This window comes from Rattus norvegicus, chromosome 13, assembly GCF_036323735.1.
Source record: "Rattus norvegicus strain BN/NHsdMcwi chromosome 13, GRCr8, whole genome shotgun sequence".
Taxonomy (NCBI): Eukaryota; Metazoa; Chordata; class Mammalia; order Rodentia; family Muridae; genus Rattus; species Rattus norvegicus.
In genome coordinates, this window is record NC_086031.1 from 80,017,016 (window position 1) to 80,040,907 (window position 23,892).

General features: G+C 47.0%; 1 protein-coding gene across 1 annotated transcript; it reads right to left on the reverse strand.

Annotated features, from left to right (window-relative positions):
• Positions 1-838: 838 nt before the first annotated feature.
• Positions 839-20,129, reverse strand: Sft2d2 (SFT2 domain containing 2). Its single transcript, NM_001034011.1, has 8 exons — positions 20,056-20,129; positions 13,978-14,064; positions 13,698-13,777; positions 10,624-10,705; positions 9,706-9,741; positions 9,565-9,620; positions 7,714-7,743; positions 839-5,468 (listed from the first exon to the last, which is right to left on the reverse strand). The coding sequence occupies exons 1-8, from the start codon at positions 20,116-20,118 to the stop codon at positions 5,429-5,431; spliced, it is 474 nt and encodes a 157-aa protein (NP_001029183.1). The 5' UTR covers positions 20,119-20,129; the 3' UTR covers positions 839-5,428.
• Between the last annotated feature and the right edge of the window lie 3,763 nt (positions 20,130-23,892).

Consider the following 23,892-nt stretch of genomic DNA (forward strand, 5'->3'; position numbering starts at 1 on the left):
AGCATGTCCAGTTTTGTTTGGTTTTAGTTTGTGGAGATTTTCGTTTCTAATATTTTTGGTTGTGACCTTTGTTTTTCAGAATTTTAATGTCCTGACTCACTGCCCCGCACTGCTCTTCCCCATGCTTCTGATCCCTTCATCTACTCTGCTGACCTTTTTCTCGACTGCTCCCTTCTCTCCAGGACTCAGCCGTAACTTCTTGTCTTCTGAGTTCTTCTTTTTCATTAGCAACCTTATGACCCCTTCCTGGCATTTTACCTGTTTTAGCATCTTTGCGTTCAGTACATGAAATGTGTGATCTTTTGAAGAGCCACGCTGTCATGTGTGTTGGTTACTTCTAGCACTGACAGGACAGAATACCGGACAGGGAGTACCTTACTTATGGAATGGCGTATCTGACCGTAGGTCTGAGGGGTGGGCAATCATGGCAGTGGGAGCATAAAGTTGCTGGTCACGCTGTATGCAGTGTCAGAGAGGCACAAATGCTGGTGTCCTCAGATCAATGTTACGCTCTGAGAAAAAGACTACATAGCAACTGTGTGTGTATAGGGAAGGGGGCGGGTGTGTAAACACAGTGTATACACGCTTAGACATGTATAAACACAGTGTATACACGCTTAGACATCATCTTACAGCTGTTTGGTTCAGCGAGTCCCAGAGTAACAGACATGAGTAAGAGACAACACTAGTTCCGTTAAGGATCATGACGCTACCATTTATTGGAGAAAAGAAAAAGGAGAAGATAGCCATGTAAGGGAGAGGTAGCTCTCTCCAGCAACACTCTTTCTCTTTGAAAGGAGTCAAAAGAGAACATGAACCAGAGCCTCAAGACAGAAAAGGCAGTACTCAAGAATATATATTTTGAATATAAAAATTCAGTTATACAATCAGTAGCATTCAAAATCAACTACACCTACACAATTATAAAAATTGTTTGTGTTTTTTTTTTAACAATGTGTTTTAAAAGCTCACTGTATTGGAACAGATACAGTGTTCTGAAGGCATATAAACCCACCACGGTCATTTGGATTTGGCTTTGCTGCTGGGAAGTGTGCCCAGGGGCCCAAGGCCTACACAAGGGTGCAGTGCCCTCACCGCTGGCCTCTGCACACCCTCGCTAGCAACTTCACAATCAGTTACAAAGGATGGAGTTCAGGGAGGTTCTGCTTGTTTTCTGTTTGTTTGTTTGTTTACCTTTCCTTATTCAAGCTAAGCAAACATGATGAAAAAGCCCAAAAAAACATTCTGAACATTTGACAGGGCCATGTGCATGGGCCCAAACACCAGACTTGATCTTTGATTCTTTTTTTCTCTCTTTAAGATAGGGTCTAATATACTCTAAACCCTCGTGCCTCTACCTCCCCTAGTTCCGGGATAACAGACACGCGCCACCATGGCCAATGTATGCATTTGCAGAGATTGGACCCCAGGCTCCACGCGTGCTAGGCAAGCATTCTATTCGTTACTCTGAACACAGAGCATTTGTCACTATTTGTTATGATGCCGTGGGCTGACCTCTCATCCTCAACAGGATTTCTATGTACGGGGCCTCTTTTCTCTGGTTTCAGGTCAGCCAGTTTGCAGAGAAGCCTGCTGAACATACCCAAGTCTACCAGCCAGCTACCAGCTCCTGCTAGAAGGGATCTGAATGTCAACTTACATGATGACGGCTCTGCTACCAGTAATTTCAAGTGTCTCTCAGTCCCAGCAGGGCTGGAAATACTCAAATGTGGAACAGCCCGTCCTGAGTGAACTGGGATTTAACAAACTCCACCGTGTTGCCCCTTTGCTAGCCTAAAAACACTAGACTCAAAGCAAAAACTGAGCTGGCAGGTACTTCAAGATCACCCCGAAGCAATCCTTCTAATAAAACTTCCTAAGCAATTTAGACGTCTAGGGGGCGGAGAGGGGGATGTATATTTGCAATGAATTTCAGCTAAACTTCATTCACTTTTAAAAGGATGTTATCTGTAAGCTATAGCACATATTAAACTTACAAAAAAATAACTTGAACATTAAAAATAAAACTGCCACAAAGTCTAGCGCACATCTTTATACTGCTTTAAACACTGATTTTTTTTATTTAATTAACTAAAAATTAAATCTTCGGCTTGGCTATGAATGTAAAGGGTATACAACCAACTCTACTGTCCAGAGGAAGTGTAAAATCAGGATAGACAGAGGTGCACACAGGAAAGGAAAGCCACAGCCATGAGTGGACCTGGACTGGCCGATTCATTCCACCAAGTCTCCTCTCATACATGGCAAAACCTATCACTTACAGGGACACCAGCAACAAAAGCCAAACCAGCCCAGCTCTTCACATCTGTTTCAGATATCGTCTCACTGCTAGTTATTTATTCTAACTAAAGTATTAAAAAGGAACTTTATAGGGGATGCAGTTCATGATTTCATGTCTTATTCTCTCAGCCTGCAGTAACTATGTGGAAGGGAAGGCGGCAATTAAGACATGATCTACAACATCACCAACACCCAAGCGCTGAGATGATCTCCATGGTGAAAATGCCAAGCTGGAAATATATCTCACCCTTCCCCAAGACAAGATTTTTAGAGCGGCAGCCATACAGAGGAGCAGGATTGACAAAATCTCCCTTAGAGCTTGGTCTGTGAAAAGGCACAGTGAGAGAGACAGAACTCAGTGAGCAGGCACTCACCCCCACAGCGTCCCAACAATCAACCTGGAGTAGAGGGAGGGCCAGCCAAGGGGACCCAAAGCTAATTCCTGGAGGCGCAATGGTGCTCTCAGTGAAGCACTCCCCAGACTGCAGCCCAGGGAAGGCAACTTCAGGCCAGATGTCCCCCACAACTGGAAACACAGCCTGTCTGAGGACCGCATTGCTTCTACAGTGGTCACTCAACAGTTTGCATCGCTTGGCAACACAGGGATGCCCTGCCCACTGGGCAGTGAATGGGGGAGAATGAAGGGAAGGAAAAAGAAACCGACAACACCCACAGCCATAGTCAGAGGCTAACTCTTCACCTCAGCCTCACTCACTAAGCTGCTTTTAATCAAAGCTACTGGCTTGGTAGGAGACTCAGCAGACTTGAAGTGGCTTTCTTCCTTCCATAGTCCAATAAAAGCAGGGTTAGAAACCAAGAGATAAGGCAACTGAAGAAAAAAATCTGGGAGTCTGGAAGACAGTCATCCAAAAGATGCTTACATGTGTCCAGACTCAAGCTGTTGAGGCAAACTGACCACAAGCTGTGGGAATTAGGCCAAAGCCTTTTATCCAAGACTCGATCTCAACCTAGAGCCTCCTCAATGACGCCCCTGCTTGTGGGAGTTTCTGAGGCTGCTTTATGATGATGAAGGAAGTTATCTGTTGCCTGACAGTCACCGTGACCATTCAGTGAGACAATGTTTGGCAGTCTACAGTGATGGACACAGAATTAAATAAGTTAGACAAATTAAAGGGCAAGCACCCAGACAGCACCTTCGGCAGTCATCAGTTAGCTCATGGAGACTCAGCTTGCTGTGTGCACACCAAGCACTTGATGCGTTCCCCTTCACTGGCATCCTCCAGCGAGCCAGCAGCCTCTGTCAGCCTACAGCTCACATCTGGATCTGATTATTTTCTAAGCCCACATTCACACTGCCATGCTATCCAGCCTTGCTAACATCTTTAAAAGATACCTGAGCTCAAGCCCAGTCACCGACAAGGGCGTGGAGAGGTCAGCCTTTTAGGTGCATGACCACAAGGTAGTTGGAGCTTGTGACCGTACCCTCATGTCAGCTAGAAACCATGGGTACTCCTAAACACCCCAAGGGTCCTTCTCACCCCTGAGCCCTTCTGAGACCTGAACTGGTTCCCAAGGCTCCTGGGACATGAATGTGCCTCACATAGCTAGAAGGTAGCATATAATTTTGCTTCCTGACTGAAGACAGGTTAAAGACTTCTTGATGCCTTCAACAGCATGGCAAGAATCTAGAAAGATTGAGCTAACCTCTGCCCTAGTCCCGATCAGCCTGTCCACATTTCTCCATCTCAGGAGAAAAGAGAGCCATTAGCCACAGTTCAGCAACTGGCCACAACCGCAGAGACGAGAGTGCTCGCCTCCTCTGGTCTGGCAGTGATAAGACAGAGGTCAAAGTAGAACAGCCAGCCCTGAGCAAAGACCAAAGGGCAAACCTAGACTTCCAGGACCTCAAGCTGTCAAAACAAGTAAGTGCTGAGCAGCTACAAGGGACCATAGGATGGTGGCCATCCTACAGATGCAGAGGGAAGCTGCCCAAAAGCAAAACGAGGGAGCAGGGAGCACAAGTGACACAGATGCTGCATCAGAAAAGGTCCAAACTAGGAGGATGAAAACAAGAACAGGGTTACGAGAGGTGACGGAGGCTCTGAGCAGAGCCATGCCAGGATACACAGAGTCATAGCAGGAACTAAGTCAGGTCACAGCTGGAGCTCCAGGTGATGTGGAAACCAGCCTGAGCTCCAGCTCTGACTGCAGTGAGACAACTCGCATGGCCCTCGTGAGGAGCAGATGAGATCCCCAACACAAGAACGCTGTGTGTGGTTAGGCACTCGGCTGCAGCACCACCACCTACGGGCTGACCACCAGTGTCCTGTGCGGACCTGGTGCCAGTGCTGGACCCCTTAGGTTGCCTGCTTCTCACTGGCCCACGAGGGATCTGTCTTCCACGCACTTTCCTTAATCCCAACTCCAGCAAAGAATGGAAAGTAAACACTTATAAATGATGAAGGAAACCAAACCAAGCAAGGAACGTGAAGATTTTTCACTTTCTAATGGCTCTTGTCCAAAAGGAAAATTAGGTCACTCCTTCACTCTCAATTAACCAGTGTCCCAAGGTCACAAGACAGACATGGGAGGGTGAGGGCAAGAGAAAAGAATCCACATTGGACACCAGCCAGCCATGATTCAGAACAGCAAGAAGGTGCTGCCCAGGGAAAGGAACAATGTATCCAGGGCAGGCTCTCCGGGTCTTAGGACAGGCAGGATAACTTGCTCTCAGACACCAGGGAAGATGCTGTGTGAGGCTGGGCCAATGGTTTCTTGATAAGGGGCAAATCTTTAAAATTCTGTAGTTCCTGCTGCTCCACCAGAAGCCCTGCTAGACCTTCCTGCCGCCTGGGAACCAGAGGCTCCTGAGGTTTATGGACTGCTATTGGACAAAGACTGCTCTGGGAGAACTCAGTGGGACACCTCCCAGAGGAGAACAGTCACAAGAGTTGTCTACACAAGCCACAGAACCTCCATTGTGTTACAGACATTAAGGTTTAGGACTCATGACGGCTCCCACAGGCAACCCTCAAAAATGTCCGAACTGCAAGGAACACACTGCCACAAGTAGAAGGCACGTGTCTGTGCGACAGAGGCTTAGAGGGGATGTACAGAACTGTCCATCAGCTTCTGTCCACAGTGCTCCCTGCACGCTGGCAGCGTGTTACGTAAGACACACGGCAAAGCACTTCTTCACAGCGTCCCTAGGAGGGAAAGACACAGAGATGAATGGGACATGAACACTCATGACCTGTCTCGAGCATTTCCCAGGGTACCACGCTGCTGAAGGGAAAACAGTGAGGTCGGACCTACTCCATTGAACTTATGCCAACATTTCTTAGCAATTTCCTCCTTGGGCAAATTACTGGTCGTGCTGGAGTTTATAAATTCCTTATCTGTCAGCTGGGGTGTGGTCATATACCCTGCAGACTGCCCATGAGGGCTAGTACGTGGCAAAGAATAGGCATGTAGCAAATGTTACCATAGGGAGAGGAAGATAGAACAGAATATCAGAAAGGAAGGAAGTAGACTGCAGTGTTTTCATATCAGTCAATCAAAGAACACACTGACATCATTAAGGTTTAGTCACCGGGCCTGTCCTTCATGGCTAGCAAGCAGCAGAAGACTTTGAGGGAACATCTTCAGGTCGCTGGCACAAGAAGACGTGTGCAGGCACTGAGCATTACTAACAGGCTGCCTGGGACTCGGCAGACAGCTCACTGTCAGCGCAGACTCTTCTCTTCACTATACCTGGCAGTGTAAGGACACTGTCCTTGGTGTACAGCTGTGTGATCTGCTCTGTGGACACTGGGAAAACCTATTCTAAAAGCAACACTTAGAACTCACTTTGTGATTCCTCCCTACTAAAGGAAACATCTTTGGGGCTCAACAAAGCTCACTCGTTCAAAAAGAATCATATCATTTCCGTCCCTTGTACATGCCCATCCTGATCAATTCAGAAACCCTAAGGCTCCCTAACGTCAGTTTTGTGGACTACACTAGGCTCTGTGCTTAGAAAGGTCCACTCTGGTTAATACCTTGATGACTTATCTTAGCCCTGGCTGTCCTGGAACTTGCTCAGAAGGCCAGGGTAGCCTTGAGCTCCACCCACCTCTGCCTCCTGAGTGCTGGGACTAAAAGCATGCACCACCATGCCCAGCAAAAGCCCACATTTTCATTTTCACTGGGTCTAGGCAGCGTAGGCACCAAAATATGGTCAAACTTGCCAAACTGATAAATACTTCATTAGATGCTCAGATATAGACGACCTTGGTTTCTTACACATAGCAAGCTAACTTCTGGGATAGCCCTGCCATATTCTTCTCAGAATAAGTTCCTCCCTACCCCAAAGGCCATATTTCACAACAGTTATACTCCTGGGACCCAAGCACAAAAGTACTCCTCGTCAGCTTGTTAGCCTCTCTCCAAAACACCTTCAATCCCCGTCGGCAGGAGACCTGGAATGTACAAGACATAATGTCCTACCTCTTCCCCAGCCCCTGCACAATCTTTTATTTCCTCAACACAATTATGGAAAACATTTTTATTCAGTAGATGACCAAGAAGAATGAAATTAAGTGGCTTCATTAGAGTGGAATCAGAGGCAAAGGCCCTGTGGCTAACAGAAAAGCCCACCATCAAAAGTGGTTATTTAACAAACTCCCAAGCCTCTGGGTATGTGCTAGCCCCACACACTCCAGCTTTCAATGTCTCCTCTGAGTCTTGGTGGTCAAGAGTCACCAAGCCCACTAACCAGGAAGCACTGTTCCCCCACGGTCCTGACCTACCTTCTCTTTAGACTCTTCTGAAAATTTTAAGAAAACAGGCAAGCACTGGGGACCCCATAGCTCTTCCTTAGTTACACGAAACTGATCACCTTTCAAATCATCACCTCGAAGCTACAGATTATATGTGCACCCAAGTACTTTCCATTAGAGTCAAATGCCCCAAACACCAGGAACTCAGTCTGGTCAACACATCACTAGCTAAATCGTCATCACAGATGAGATCAGGAGAAGCGTGGCCCTTCCCATACTGATCTATAAAACAGACATGTGAACTGTGCCTATCTAGCTCAAAGAATTTTAGTAAAGATAGATAAAGAATATGCATTCTCTGCAACTCAACTAAATTCTCCAAACTAAACACCATTATCGGGAGCTGGAGAGACGGTCCAGTGCCTAAGAGTACTCGTTGTTCTTCCAGGGAACCCAGGTTCAATTCCCAGCCCCCCATGGCAGCTTATAGCCATTGTTAATTCCAGTTTCAGGGGCTTCAAACCCCTCTTCTAACCTCCACAGAAAATGCACACATATGGTAAATAGATATACACGCAGGCAAAATACACATTAAAAAAATAAGTAAACCTTTTAAAAAATTAAAAGCCCCAAGTAAACACATCAGGGTTTACAAATCAAAGAAACCCGATACCCGAATACATAGTCTTACCTTGCATACGGTATGTAGGAAAGGCTATACCTACAAAGGAAAACAAACCAAAGATCAAATGGGGGCAGTGGGAAAGCCCCCAGCAGAAAGCTCCTGAGGCTCTGTGAACACCCAGTGATCTATCCCACCATGTGCACTCACGTGAGTGCTCACACTTCCATGCCTGCTCTGTGGGAGCTATGTGGCAGAGGAAAGTAAGGACTCAAATCACTGCGACCCCTCTGACCTTAGCCTTGCCTGCGGCCCTGTTTAATCGCATGAGCCAGTAGTGACCACCTAACACAGGCAGACCCCAGGCGCCCATATGGCATCTGCAGAAATTAAAAATAAAATCCTCAACGGTTGTGTTCTGATGCTTTATAATAATAATTCTCAGGAGAATTTATCTTCAACCCAGTTGAGATCAGTCTTCTGTCCTGCTCCCACTAATTAAAAAAAAAAAAAAAGAAAGAAAGAAAGGAAGAAAGAAAGAAAGAAAGAAAAGAAAAGAAAAGAAAAGAAAAGAAAAGAAAAAAGAAAAAAAAAAAGCACTTTGGCACAATGCTTGCAATGCTTCGAGAACCCAAGCCACACTGCCTGTAAGAAAAACCATGCAGGGGAGAGACGTCTGCCCTGTGCCAGCCAGGATGTAAGTTGGTCAGACTTAAGACAAGTGTAGCAATGATCAGTTCAAAGGCAATCACCATTTTCCTGAGCTCAGAGGAACGCTGACTCTCTTAGGACTGACTTGAGAAAGAGCCATGTATAGGTAAAAACCAATTTCTGTATCCAGAAGAAAGCCAGAGTATAAACACAGGCCATCAAGCCAGGCCCTTACTAATGTCTACTGGCAAAAGTGCCTCATATTAAAATCAGGCACCATTCTTCTGCGTACCTCCCACTTCCCAGGTACACGTGCTTATTTACCTGTGGACATGGTCAATTCTGAAAGGCAGTTTGACAGAGTATTTCTTCCCAAGTTCAAAGTTCCAAAAAAGAGGAGTGGACTGAGTCTACATTTTCAAGATTCCTTCCTACTAACGAGGTGAGCAGGAGAAGTCTATTTAGAATGCTCACAGGCCTCCCTTTCTCCCTGTCCTAGCAGACATTTCATCTCAAATAGAATAATCACATTGTACTAAAACTACTTTGCCAGATATCATTACTCACAAATTAAACTTTCAAAGCAGCCCAGATACCTCAGATTAGATACATGCCACCCCCTCACTCCTATCTCCCTTGGACGTTAATCCAGGTTTAAATAACCAAGTATCTACAGTTCCATTCATGGCTTTCAAACGCCATGTCTCTGGTCAGCCTTTAACTAGACTTGGCCTTTGAGTTACAATTTCCTAGTCTTCACCTGAAGTTCCCCGTCACTGGCCTCCAGTGGGAATGCTGCCACCACACCCACATGGGTTTCCACTGGCCAGCTCCTGTTCCCTTGGCTCAGCTGGCAATGCCCTCTGTGTTTTTCTACAGAACACACTCCGCCACAATCGCTGATTTTCTCACCAGCATCCTTCCCAGGTAGAGTCTGTTTGATATAAGCTCTTATAACACTTTCGTTGTCTGGGCACTTAACAGACGTGAGTACCTGAGTAATATTTGTACATCTCACAACTAAAAATGCTGCGGCCACAAACACAGCCTCTGGTGACCACTGGCCGCTAACGCCATCTGTTGGTTGGCTGCGTCCGCTGGCTGGCTTCTGACACCTGCCTTCTTCTAGTGCATTAGTGATAGCTCTTTAACTCGAGAGCTTCTGGGCGTTCCTAACCCACCCACCCACAACACACGGGTTCTCCCTCCTCTCCTTCCGTGAGTCAGAAGCAGGGCTGGGGACAAGGAAGAGACGCTGATGTCACTTACCACGTCAAGGCCAAAGACTGCAAAATACAGAAGATGAGCGCAAGTCCCTTATTCCACTAGAGAAAAATGGCACAGTTACTGGAACGTGTGTGGCAAGGGCTATAACCAAAAAGGTCACAGAACACTAAAGTTCACACTTACCAAAAAGGCAGAGCACAGAGTAAGTACAAAAAACAACTAGAAAGAGATGGGAAACATGAATTAATGAAATGCTGTTCAAAACGTTTAACCCATCCAAACAATCACGTCTGGAAAAGCAGTCCAACTCAACAATAAAGATGTATGCAGTTGAAGGAAGGAAAGCTGAGCGTCTACATTTAAGCGTTCCCTAAATGTCTGCAAAGAATCTGGACGAGCTGTTCAAGATACAAGTTAGCTGGCCACCTCTGCAGCTTAACGCTTGTCAGTTCTGGCCTCAGAGAAAAGGTGTCTGACAACAAAGGTCAACTTGAGATGTCAGCCTCACAGCCAAGAAGCCTGTTATCAGGTTACCTGTCACCTGACACTGCTCTATGTCCTTTCCACAACACACTGGTTAGGCCACCTACATCTGAAAGCTGGAAAAAAGAAATAGGTGTTCCAGCCACCTACTGTGCCTTTCCACTCACTTACCTATAATTCCTTACTCAATGTGCCCAAGCCTTCTCTGCCCATCACATAAAGACCATAAATAAATGGCAAATATAGCCATGGCCTTGGAGGACACTCTTCTGTGAGTGAATGAGAGATGCATAAAAAGTAAAATTAAAAGTATGCTGATCAAGTTCAAATCCCACAACATTGATAGTTTGCTAGGAATCTAGGGAATGGGATCCAGAAAGATTTTGACAGTTATATGGATAACTGGGTCAAAAAGAGAGAGAAAGATGTAATCTGTGTTGCTGAGATAAAAATAAAACCTTCCAGCCATCCATGGCAGTACAAGCCTGGGATCTTAGCACTCTGCAAAGTGAGGCAGGGAACAGTAAATTCAAGGCCAATCCAAACAACCTGTTTAAACCAGAAAAAGGAAGGGCAGGGTCTCCTCCACAAAGCCTCTAGAAAGCAGTCTGTCCTTACCAGCACCAGGATTGTGGCGATGAGACGGGTAGGCTCAAACATACGCTTCAGCTGCTTCAATGGCCCCATGAGGAACATGGTACTACAAGGCAAACACACAAGCCATTAGGGGCAGAACAGAGCCACAGCAGCCACCTCCCCAGGAGCTCCTGCGGCAACAACAGGAATAGTATTAGTATGAACAGCTCTTGCCAGGCCCTGGACTTCCGGGCCTTTTGTGCACGGCCCTCAATTAATCCATCAAGGACCTATGAAGTAGAGACAATTAGTACACTCATTGTACAGAGGAAGAAAAAGCCCAGGCGGTTACAGAACCAAGGTCACCCAACCAATGCTAAGAGCAGGGCATAAGTGCAGAGTCTACCTCAGAACAACTCTCTCCACACTGCACACCGTCCTCTCTGAAAGGTGTGACTGCCTCCTTGACTACCTACCATAGAGGCGAACCAAGACTCAGACTTAAAAAACAAACAAATGAACAAAAACATGCCTTACAGGTTCAGACTGGTGCACTGAAAAGTAGAACACGTCTCCCCTATCATACCCCCAGGAGTTTTAATCAGAAGAGTAACATCTACTACGGTTGCTGGTGTGCCCCGCAACGAGTCTGAGCTGGTGTTACTGTACCTATCTGAGCTCACACAGCAAGACAAAGAGCTGGGGCTCAGCCCACATCTACTCTGGAGGCTCCTTAGTGTGGTTCTGTAGGAAGGGAATGTGTGAAGGGAATGTGAGAGCTTGCTAATGGAAGAGAGAGGTCACAAGGGAAGCAGACACACACCTAACACACCAAGTGCAGGCACCAGGCTTCAGTCACACTTCCTGGATCCCAAAGAAGTGCACAAGTGGCAAACAGTGGGAGCTCCCTATAGGTGACACTCAATACTTAAGTGACAGCAGATGACATTAAACATTCAAAAAAGGCAGTTTGTTGTTGTTTACAATATGTCTGCCTCTCTTTGAAGTAAGCTATTTTCTAAGCTTAAGTGTCCACGCTCAGAAATTTCTTTACCTAACAGAATAAGGAGCAGACACAAGGCACACATGTATAAATTGATTCTGTGTAAGGTCCAAAATCCCTCATAACACAAAAAAATAACACCCCTTCAGTGTTTCCCTCCGCCCTGCTAGAGTCTGTCCCATTAAGGAAGGCTCTTTTGGAGTAAGCAGCATACATGTACACTTAGGCTCACTCTAGACTATACATTGAACCCACAGTATAGGCCCAAAGCAAACCCACAAAAGCTAGTATCTGAGAAAGCTTCAAGGGCAACATCCCCGAGGGCCAGCATGTTACTGACAACTCCAGGATGGAGAAGATAAGACCAGCTGGGTATGGTGGCACACAAATGGGCAGATCTCTGTGAAGTTCAGACCATTCTAGTCTATGTGGTGAGTTCCAGGACAGACAGGGCTATGTAGAGACCTGTCTCAATCAATCAACCAATCAATCAACCAATCAATAAGCAAGCAAGTCAGCCAGCCATCCCAGATCATATGTTCCACCACCCACCTAATTCTGCCAAGGAGGTACAGTGCTAGGGTTTGGGTGCAACTGGGGACAGTGAGGCATGCATGCAGGCAGTCCTTGACAAGTATTTTATACAGGGTTAACAGATCATTGCAACCTGTGCTGTCATTTAAGTACAGACGGGACAGAAGGAGCCCAGAGGAGGGAGGAATGATCAGTTCCAGGAAGGAGGCGGTAATCAGCAAAGCTTCACAAATACACACACACACACACACACACACACACACACACACACACACACACACACACACACGGGAGGTGAGATTACAGCCAGGATCTGACAAATAAGCAAGTTATCTGCCATACTGGGGAGAGAGATGGGCAGGACGGCAGACAGAGCATGGCCTGAGAAGCAGGAGACATTCCAGGAGCACCATTTGGATTCCATCTGCAGAGAAGGGGCAGAGAATCACATGGAGGGCCATAAACAAAGGCCCCTGAGCTCAGAGGTGAAGGGTCTAGAGAGAGGCAAGAAGAGGGGAGGGGACCCCAACAGAGTAGGATGGAGTAGCTGCTAAGGAGGTGGACAGAGCTAAGAGCAGTCCAGGTACCGCCTTCCTTAGGAAACTGCCCCTGCCCCTGATGGTCAGCCCTCTCAGAGCTTCTCTCCCATGATCTGCTCTCACTGGTTCATGTCTCTCGGCCTGGCTGGTGAGTCTGTTCCACTGTGCCTACCTTTTGTAGTCTCTGAATCCAGATCATACTGCTTACCCAGTCGGCCCCAAATCAAGCAGTCAGGGCCAAACAACCACAAGGACAAGGAAAAAAGCCAGGTAAGAAAAGACAGCAGCTGCTGAATAATTATGGCTGAGTAATTATGACACGTGGGAAAACTTGGACTCCTCCACCCCCTTTCCCATAGGACTCTGAAGTTATTTATAAAAACATGGGGGGTGGAAAGGAGGAAAGGGGAAGGAAAGATGGCCCAGCCGTTCCTGAAGTACATTCCGATAGGGGCAGGACAGCATTTCCATCAGAGGCAGGACTGGCACTGTCTGCCCAGGTACAATTGACGTATCAGAGTGAACGAGGTCAATCCAGTCTGTGTGCCCCTGAAGTAGGCTGAATGGGTGACCTCCTCAGGAAAGCACCTATCATGTGCCTTGCCACAGGAGCCCAGTTCTCAAGCCCAGGCTGGTCTGGCACCACATGGCGACCAGCTGCTGGACTCACAGCCACTCGCCTGAGGATCCCTTTTAGAAGCAGCAGCTGCATCTCAGTCTCTGAGGGCAGTGAGAGCAACACAGGGAGGGCTGGCCACATCATGTACCTGGGAGAAATTACTCAATGCTTTGAGCCACAGTTCCCTCAGCTAAAGTACCGGTGACACAACTTCTGCTTTCTCCCAGGGTCACACAGATAAACTACGACATAAGATTTTTTTTTTATATGAATGTGTGTGACACATACCAAGTAGCTATCTTCCTTCTTCTGAATCCTTAAAAACATGGAAAATCCTTCTCCCTTCCTCCCTCAGATACGATGGCTATTTTATCTTCTATTAAATAGCGAGGTTGAAGAAAAGAGACAAGAAAAAGATTACCTCCCAATTGATGTGATGTTACCCAGGGTGTAAAACACTGCAAAGAGTCCCTTCCTGGACACCCACAGCAGAAGAGTACCCTAGAAGGGGAGCAGAGGACATGTGCACGTGAGCACAGCGATCCCTCCCACCAGCCACACGGCTGCCCTCCCTACCTCCTATCTCCCTCCCCCTTATCCACTCAATTTAATGAAGTGTCAAAGAGAAAAGTAACTGGGCAAAGGGGTAGGTCACGGCAGGGAACTAGGCAAAGTTCCTAGTGGATGGAAGGAAATCTTACCAGCAGTGAGCACAGGATCCCTAGAGCAAAGCACACGATGAAGCCTTTTATCCTGGTGCTCCAGCTGAGTGATGACGACTCCACAACCTGCGGTTCCAAAACGACAATTATATACATGCGTGCACTCTTACTGAAAACAAACTAACAAACACAAAAGAAATAGTCTTAAAGGCCGATAGAAGTGCTTCGAGCTGGTGAGACAGCTCAGCAGGTAGAGGGGCTTGGAGTGCAAGCCTGTCCACCAGAGTTCCCTCCCTGGAAACCACATAAAGGTACAAGAAGATGAGCCCTGCAGGTTGGCCCCAGGCCTCCACTGAGTGCTGCTCATGTGTGTGCATGTGTGTGCGCACACACACGCACACACACGACAAAAACATTAAGGAAGGAAGAAAAGAAAGAAGGGGGAGGGAGAAAGGAGGAGGGAAGAAAGGAAGGAGGAAGGGACTGTAGACCCCCACACACTCACAGCTACACAAAGCCTTCACGCACAGCTCTTAGAGCTATGAACTCCTGTCAGACCCAACTCTTCCCTCCAGCAGCTTACAGAAGTTTACTGCGCCTCGGGTGGGGCATCCCCAGGGCAGAGACTTCCTGCTTCAAGCACAAGCAAGGAGGACCTTAGCATGGCTTACTTCAGTCCAGGCAGGACAAGCCTACAACTAACTAGAAGGGCGTGGCCTGCCGGGCAAGGCCTGGGTCATGGGAGAAGATGAGGGTGAGGGCTGGACACTGGTCATATTGTTCTCTTATCCCTCTTACCACCCCTTGAAGTCACTTCCACATTTCTGGGACCTCGGAGGATGAAGGCCCCCTCATACTTACCAGGATGCACCCTTGTTACTTAGTCTTACTTACGTTGTGCTAGCAGCAGTCAAGTCACCACACTCAAGCACAACCAGTCCCTACCGTGACCAACTCACGACCCATTCCTCTTGATTCTCCACCATTCTCGGCCTGACTAGTGTTTGTCCCAGGTGGAGTTCAAGGGAAGCCAAACTTTCATGGAGAACTCTACTAAAATAGAAAAGTTGAGAGCAGATCTCAATGGCCCTGTCCCATATCGAAGATGACAATGTCAAAGTCTCCATGCAGAGGCGTTCCCTAGGCTGTCCATAAATCACAGGAGGGTTCACTGCCCATCGGTGGACACAGGAAGGTGCCACTGAGAGATCAAATCAAATCAGCAGGAGAGCCAGGTGGGCGCTGACACACCCAAGCCCCCCTTACGTAGGCAGCACAGCCTCACAAAGAGGGTAAAACCACCTACTACACTGCCACCAACTGATGGAGAAAGGCGGGAGAGGAGGCCACTCCCTCAGCCCTGACTGTCCCTGGCTCAATGACCTATTTCCAACTTGTCAAACCAGAAGCTGGAAGATGACAAAGAGGCTCCCCAGGTGTGACAGGCACTGTGCAGAAAAGGCTTACTCTCCACCCAGGAGAAGGGCATTAAGTCATCAAAATGAAGCTCTTCTCCCCAGTTTATATAGTCACAGGTTGACACTGCAATGCCGCGCGCACACACACACACACTGAGAGAATTATAATTATATCATGTGCCCTTCCCTTTCCTCCCTTCGAACTTTTTCACATATCTACCACTGGCTTGCTTCCTTTCAGATTCATGGCCTCTTTCTTTTGTCTTTGTTATTGTTCTTTTGTTGCTGTTGGTGGTGGTGGTGGTGGTGGTGGTAGTGGTGATGGTGGCCGTGGTGTGTGTGCGCACGTGCATGGGTGTTACTAAGTACATAAATACCACCTGCTCAGCCTCCATGGTGTTACTTGTACATTTTCAGCTGACCACTTGGTGTTAGACGACCAGTTGGCATGCTCCCTGTGGAAGATGTTTCACTGGCTCCTAGCATTCCACAGTTGCCTGTGGTTGTGTGGGGTTGAGGCCTCTTGAGTTCCCCCTTCCACTTTAGCATGTCTATTGACGTTTCCCTTGTTCAGGCCTTGTTAGTGAGACCTCAAGGGTGTAACTTCTGACATTTCTGGAAGACATAATCTTACAGCAACTTGCCTGTTCCCCTGGCTCTTAAAGTTTTTCTGCCCCTTCTTCCATTGTGACCCCTGAACCTTAGGTGCTAGAGTTCTGCTGTAGAACCATCAACTGGGACTGGGCTCCACAACTCTGTACTTTGGTTGGTTGTGGCTTTTTGTAATGGTCTCTGTTGCAAAGAGAGGTTTGATGAAAGTGTAGTCATGCCACTCATTCCATATACTTAATTTCTATAGTCCATAATATATATATTTTAAAAGGAGGGCATGTACCACCATGTTAGGACCTGTGTTTCTAAGCAGAGGCTACATGTCCACCTAGCAGAGTCTGTTTTAACACCCCGGCTCTAGAGTAGCTGTGGGATGCTGCCGCCAGCCTTGACAGGGCCCTAGACAATCAAGTTAGGCCTTCTGACTAACCCGTGTAATTAATTTCCCACCAAGAGCAGAAGGAAATGAACAGCTCCTGCTCCTCCCAATTGTGCATGGTGGAAACAGCCAGGCCATCTGAAGGAAAAGAGGAGTTTCAGAGCAGTGAATTAACGGCCTGAGCATCTCCAGCATCAACACCCACACTAGAAAGTTCAACCTTTTTCTGTTTAGGACGATAAACTGCGAAGTATCCAAGTTGAACTAGCCTTGGCATTTGTAACATTCCAGAATTTAAGCAAGACATGAAGATTCAAGCCTTTAAAGGCATTAAAATCGCCGACAAGAGTCATCCTTGTTATCACAGTGATAAGTATCCCCACCTTTCATGTGGGAGACCAGAGTTCCATTCCCAACTGACTGGGAGACCAGCAGTGGCCCTTTAGACGGACAGTGGAGGTGGTGACAGCAAACAATCCCTTCAGGAGGCAGAGGCAGATGGATTGCTCAGTTCCAGGCCAGCCTGATCTACAGAGTAAGTTCCAGAAAAGCCAGGGCTACACAGAGAAACCCTGTCTGGAAAAATAAAATAAAATAAAATAAAATAAAATAAAATAAAATCACTGGCAAGAGAAAGCATTTCTGCCAAAAAGTGTGGTTCTGCTTTCTACCATGGGACTGGAGTAATACTTAGGTTCAACAAATGTCTGGAGACGAGCCGTCTGCATGCTCATCCAAATGCTACCTTGTCTGATAGTGGGGATAGGGACATAGGGCAGGGAACAGGACAATTCGCCACCACGTCTCCCACCATATGTGTCCTGTCAGGGAAAAAGGAGAGACCTTTTGTTCCACTTCCTCTAAGCAGACTCCGTGAAAGGAAAGAACTTTCTGCCAATTTTTGAAAGTGAATTCAGTTGATGGAAAAATCTCCCTCTAGGCTGTTGTTTCTGGAAACCCTGCCAGAACGGAGCTTTTTGCAAAGCTCAAAACGGCTAGAGCGGTACCTAGATAGAATGTGTAGGGGGTGTGCTCCCAAGCTGTCTGACTGGCTGTCACGCACAAAGGTGCCTTTGACTCCAGGATGGAGAAGAAGAGAGGCTGCTGCCAAGAGCTCTAGCTAAGGGCGGTCCAGGGAGCTGAGCCTGGCAACCGGTAAGAAAGGAATGCTGTTTTACGCCTGTGAGGTATGATTAGGCATCCTTCAGGCCTTCCTTGTCCCGAGAACCCCGCCCAGAAAACAGAAAGCCTGTTCTTTCAGAAAGGACTCCACTGAAACCAGGACTTAAGTGTGATTATGACGGCGGGTGTTAATTCAAAGACTCATGTCATAAGGCTGTTTGTGTGTGTGGGTCCTGCCACTTTACAGCTACCTAGGAGGGACAGGAGACAGAAGTTTTCATACTTTTCTTTTTTCTTTTTTCTTTTTTTTTTTTTTTCGGAGCTGGGGACCGAACCCAGGGCCTTGTGCTTGCTAGGCAAGCGCTCTACCACTGAGCTAAATCCCCAGCCCCAAAATGTGTAGCCCAGGCTGGCCTCGAACTCGTGATCCTCCTGCCTCTGCCTCCTTCAGCAAATCCTACCGGCGTGCGCCACCACAACCGGCCATACTTTTCTATTGGCATTAAAATAAATTAGAAAAAATTTTTTAACTTTTCTGATAACCTCTTACAGGTTACAGAACTGAAGAGCCTTGAAAGCAACCCCATCCAGCTAACCACACAAACAGGAATTTAACCACAGAATCCTTCAGTTTTTCCAGGCTCAAAACCATGGGAACCCTATTGGCTACAGAACATTTCCTGGGGCTCAAGACCTGGAAATGGCCACAGGATGACACAATCAACAGGAATCTTACTAGGAAAGAGGAAACTGAGAATATTTCCAAACGAGTGAAGCCACAATCTTTTAAAAATAGGTGTAACATATGCCTGAGTTTAAGTGGAGATCAAAGCCCTTCACTGTATCCAACACAGGCATTCACCATTTAGGAAAAAGGGGGTGAATGGGGAGGGACCACTAGGCGATTTGTTTTCAAATGGGGCTACACTATTCACTCCTGAAAGCCAGCCCACTGCTACAGGTGAACACCACCTCACAGGCAACACTGCACCCTCCACCAGTCTCCCCTAAGACTACCACAGTGTGTAACTTCTACAGAGCTTATCTTTACGTGATAAGAGGGTCAACTAAAGTCTTGGAACATTCTTTGGCTTCATTTCATATGAAAGTTCACGAGAAGCCAGAATTTAAAAAAAAAAAATTAAAACATGAAAATCACTGATTTGAATTTTTTTTTTTTTTGGTTCTTTTTTTTTTTTTTTTTTTTCGGAGCTGGGGACCGAACCCAGGGCCTTGCGCTTCCTAGGTAAGCGCTCTACCACTGAGCTAAATCCCCAGCCCACTGATTTGAATTTTAATGATCATGCAGAGGTTGGGAAGTTGCAGCTCCAGAGCCTAACTGCAACTAATCTTGTGCTATGGTTAGCCCCACCCCCCAACCCCACCCCCAACTCTCAACCCCCCTCCTCCCCCCACCCCCACCTCCACCCCCCCGCAGTCATTTCTTGCCTACCTGTGTTGATGTAACAGTGACTAACCTACCTGTAACTACTAGGGAGAAAAAACCTTGGAATTTATTAACTTAATAAGGTTTTAGAATGCCATCAACCAGCCTCTCCGAGCTACAGCTGAGATTCCTCCACGCTGCCTTAACTGCCTGTTTATGCTTCCACTGATGCGTCTGAAAAGAACCTTAAGTTATTACTTTGTTCTATTACTCTCAGAACTTATCAAATTGTTATCATGTTGGAACACTGAATTTGCAGTAACCTGAATCTGTCCTGGGGCCATGGTGACTCCTATTTTGCTTCAAATTAATTTCTTATTCCCTTTGAGGTGTAGTTGTGTTTTTGCAAACACAAAAACAAAATCAACATAGAAGTGAGTGAAAGCAGAAATGTTGGGAAAATCACAAAAAAACAAGTAAGCATTAAAGAGGAACTCCAATTTCCAAGGGGAAAGGGTTATAGCATCTTGTTCAACAACCTTCTTTCTCAGAAGGGGAAACGGGGACTAAAGGTACATTAAGTAAAACGCAATTCTGTCTTCAAGGAAGGAAATGTAAACCAACTTCCAAAGCACCTAAAATATGACTTTCTGAGTCGCTCTGGAGCACGGGGCCTTAGTGGGCAAGTTTCAGAGCCATCAAAGCTCTACTAATAAAACAAACACACTGGCGATCTCCGGTCTCGCTGGGAATCTATAGTCTAGGAAGTAACCTTGGAGACTCAAAGACCAAGTAGGTCCCTGTTGTCAGGCGTTCAGAGTTTTACAAATTACAAAGCAGTATGCATAAGGTCTGTATCTCACACCCCACAACCTAAACCAGTCCGCGATCCGACCGCGGATCCTTCCACCAAGGCCGCCGGCCTCGCCCAACTCCTAAGGGCTTTCCCTGGCCAGTCGGGGGGGGGGGGAGGGGGAGTCCGGAGGCCCCGGGGCCCACACTCCCACTCCACAGACTTCTGAGGTCTTCAGAGCCCCAAGCCCTTCGGAGGGAATGTTGGGGAGGGTTCGGGAGCCACGCCTTCCACAAAGAGCCCCGCGCTGCCACCTGTGGCTGTGTCCCAGCAGAGCTCGGCGCCGCGGGCGGGAGGAGAGCAGGACAGCTTTCCAAGAAATGCCAACTTCCCCGGCTGCACTCACCTCGGACAGACCGCTGCGGTCCTCGGTGTCCTGGCCGCTCAGCACCTTCTTCAGCTTGTCCATGTCAAGGCTCGGACCGCCGCCTTCGGCGTTCGCTCTGCCGACCACTCTTCCGGGTGACCAGCCACCGCCCCTCCGCCCCTCCGCCCGCCGCCAACCACGACACGCCCCGCCCAGACACCTGCCCACCTGCCCGCCCGGCATGCCCCGCGCCAGCCACGCCCCCTGGGTGAGATCCTAGGGGTCACCTGGGGCGGGGCCGGAGAGTTGGGGTGAGGTCAGACCGGCGATACCTAACTCCAAAGCTGGCTGCGCTCCCGGCCTCCATGGATTCTTTCCAGCGCCCAGCACCACATTGTGCCAGGGCCTGGAAGAAAGCAGGCCTTTTGCAGACTTATCCATGGATGCTGAAGTTAATCCGCCGGTGGTTGAGTGTACACCGCAGATCTATTAATTAATTAATTAATTAATTAATTAATTAATTATAAATATAGATTTTTTTCCCCATGCTAAGTGGAACAAATCAGTGTGCAACAGGCTGTAGCAGCGTATTCATAAAAGCAGGAATTCCTACGTAATTCCTAGGGGAAATGGCTCGGGAGGTATGACTTGGACAATGCCTGAGAACGGATAACAAATGGTGAGAATCAATACTGTTGTGTTCCATAAATGCTTTTCTTTAATCAGTCTGCAGCACTACTGAGGCTATGGAGCAGAATGCATATGAAGTCGAGGGATCTTCCAGACAGGACAGAAATTTGCTCACCTTGCACGCTGGTTGCTGGGGATATCTGGAACGCCTATGTTAAGAGTAAATTGGTTCAGAAAAAGCACTGAGATGTAGCTCAGTGAGAGAATGCTTGCCTAGCTTATATGCAAGGCTTTTGGGTTCAGTTCCCACTACTGTCCCTGCTTCCCAAAAAAGGGAAAGGAAACCACAGAGGAACTTCAAAAACATCTACTAAATCGTGTTACCTCCTCCTCCCTCCGAGACTCGAGAGTGGGAATACTGCAGGGAGAATCCACATATCATCTTTTAAGTTCTCCAGTGTGCTTCTTCGCTGTATAAATACATAAGACCTTTAAGGTGCTGCTGCCTTTGCCGGGGTGCCTCTTACCTGCCACGTTCTCCAGTGAGTTCTTACACATCTCTGTAAAACATCAAACAGTGCCCAGTGCAGAGACCATCCACTGGAGTCTAGAAAATCTGGGAATCGCAACTCCTCTGTCATTCGCCACTTATGTGGCCTTGAGCAATTAGCTCCTCAGCCTTTCTGATCCCCAGCTGTTTTCCTCTGTAAAGTGAGCTGAATGGCTTCCAAACGTGCCTGTGGAAAGCAAGCATGACTGGATATCTGGAGTGGAGGGCATTTAGTTAGCATTTAGTAGAAGTTGTCTCTGTTCTCCCAGCCCTGATGCCTCTTCCAAGCCACCAGTGCTGGTTGGATAGAAATGGCCCCCACAGACTCACATGTGAATGCTTGGCCCACAGGGGATGATACTATTAGGAGGTGTGTCCTTGCTGGAGTCACTGTGGTCTTGTTAGAGGAAGTGTGTCACTGCAGGGCTTTGGGGCCTCCTATGCTCTAGCTCTCTGCCCAGTGTAGTACATAGTCTCCTGCAGTTTTTAGATCAAGATGTAGAACTCGCCATCCCTGCAGCTCCAAAACTTAATAGCCAGCAAATAGAATAACACTGCAGATGACCATGGCAAGCAAGGCTTGACCAGTGAAAAGCATAAACCACCCTCCGCTCCCATCTCTCTTATCTGCTATATTCACTGAAGTAAGAGTTTGGGTGAAAAAGCTATCTCCTTAGTCTCACTCCATGGCCTAAAAGCAGCACCCTTACAGCACGGCAGGACAGGGTGCTGCTCGTGGACAGTGCTTTAGGAGACTTGCAAATCATAAGCACATACCCACAGATGTTTTAATGGACACAGGATCTCATCTGTCACTTGAGACCTCACATCTGGACAGTACAGCCCCTAACATCTATCCCTTTTTGAATACTGGTCCCGACAAGTGAGTCTGTCTTAGATCCTTGAGGCAAAAGGCAACCCCAGTGCACTGAAGACTGGGGCATATCCACCTGCCTCCCATAGGGGCGTTGCCTAGGCATGGGACTGTCGGGTGAACGGCAAGCTATCCTGGCAGGGCCATCCTCTAGACCTTGAGTGAAGGGGACCCTTACATGGCAGTGTTGTATTTCACCGTAGGGCCGAGCACCTGCTTCCTGTCTTCTCATCACACTGACGTTTAGAGTTCCAGAAGTTCTCAGATCAGTGCAGTATTCACAGCAGAGCACACAAAGGTTGAGGGATATTTGATTGTGTGACATTGTTCTTAAACGTCTATACATGGAGGTTTAGGCAGAACTTACAAGACCCATAACACTGATCCACAAGTGTAGAAAACCAGACAGAATTTTAAAGAAAGCATCTCCGTCAAAATTGCAGCCCCAAAAAGTCAAAAACTTTCAGCTCTATTATTATTGTTATTATTATTATTATCATTATCATTATTATTATATCATTATTATAATTATTATTGTGTAACGATTTAATGTATTAGCATGTGTTAAATATAAGTTACATTCTTACCTTTATCTTCCATAGAGAGTCTTGAATATGTTAGGAAATGTTTTTAAGACTTATTTATTTATTTTATGTATATGAGAGCTCTATCTGCATGTACACCTCACACCAGAAGAAGCCAGCAGATCTCATTATAGATGGTTGAATCCACCATGTGGTTGCTGGGAATTGAACTCAGGGTCTCTGGAAGAGCAGTCAGTGCTCTTAACCACTGAGCCATCTCTCCAGCCCAGGAAATTTCTTAAAATGAAAAAAAATAAAAACTTTATTTTGAAATGGCATTCATCATTATGGTAATATATTCTAAATTTGTACTGATTGAATTCCACCCACCTCTGATATTTTGCCAGTTTTTGATCAAATAAAAGCTTTATGCGTGTTTGTTGATGCTGGAGGATGAAACACAATTAAGGATTATATAACTAGCTACCTTTTTAATTTTTAAATACTTAAAGATGATATATGGCCTTCCCGGTCCTGAAAATCTTAGGGCCGTGACTCATGCTAAGTGACCCAGGCAAAGGACATCAAGTTATCCCAGAGGAAATAGAAATCTGTTCAAGCTATTAAAAATAACAAATATCAAAACAAGTAAAACAAGTTTCCTGTCAATGTATGCACGCACAGTCTTTGTATCCAAGAATTGATAAAGGACCTGCGGGTAACAACCATGCGGCCAGCCAGCCACCCAACAACAAGATTCTAAATGCAGGGGTGCAGCCTGCAGCAGGAGGAAGAAGTGCCCTTCAGGCCACAAGATTCACATACACAGTTCTTACTCCAGGAAAGCCTTCAAGCCACAGTCACCTTTCCTTGGTGATGAGGCTGCCTCTTCTGCCCTCAGAAGCCTCTCTGCCCCCTACCGGCTCCTCAAATGTACTCAGTTATTTGTGCATTTTTACACACTGTGCCCCACACAGATTGGCACAATGCGCAACTAGGCACAAATGATCCCTGGGTGGAGTTCCTGAGTCCAGGCTGCCCCTCGGCTAGAGACAGGAGGAAGCATTTAGAGCTGGTCGCAGAGGCTGCTTTAGGGCTACATGTGACCGTTTACCCCAGAGTACACCCATCACGCCTCTTGTACCATTGTTCAAACAGTGCCCTAAGACTCTAGAAGGATCCCGCATGACTGTCTTAAAGCTAACCTTCTACCCACAGTGTTCCCATGAGTGCTAACCCATTCTTTATTATTTACTGGAGAAACATTAGTGAGCTGCGTGCTGGGAGGGGAATATGCA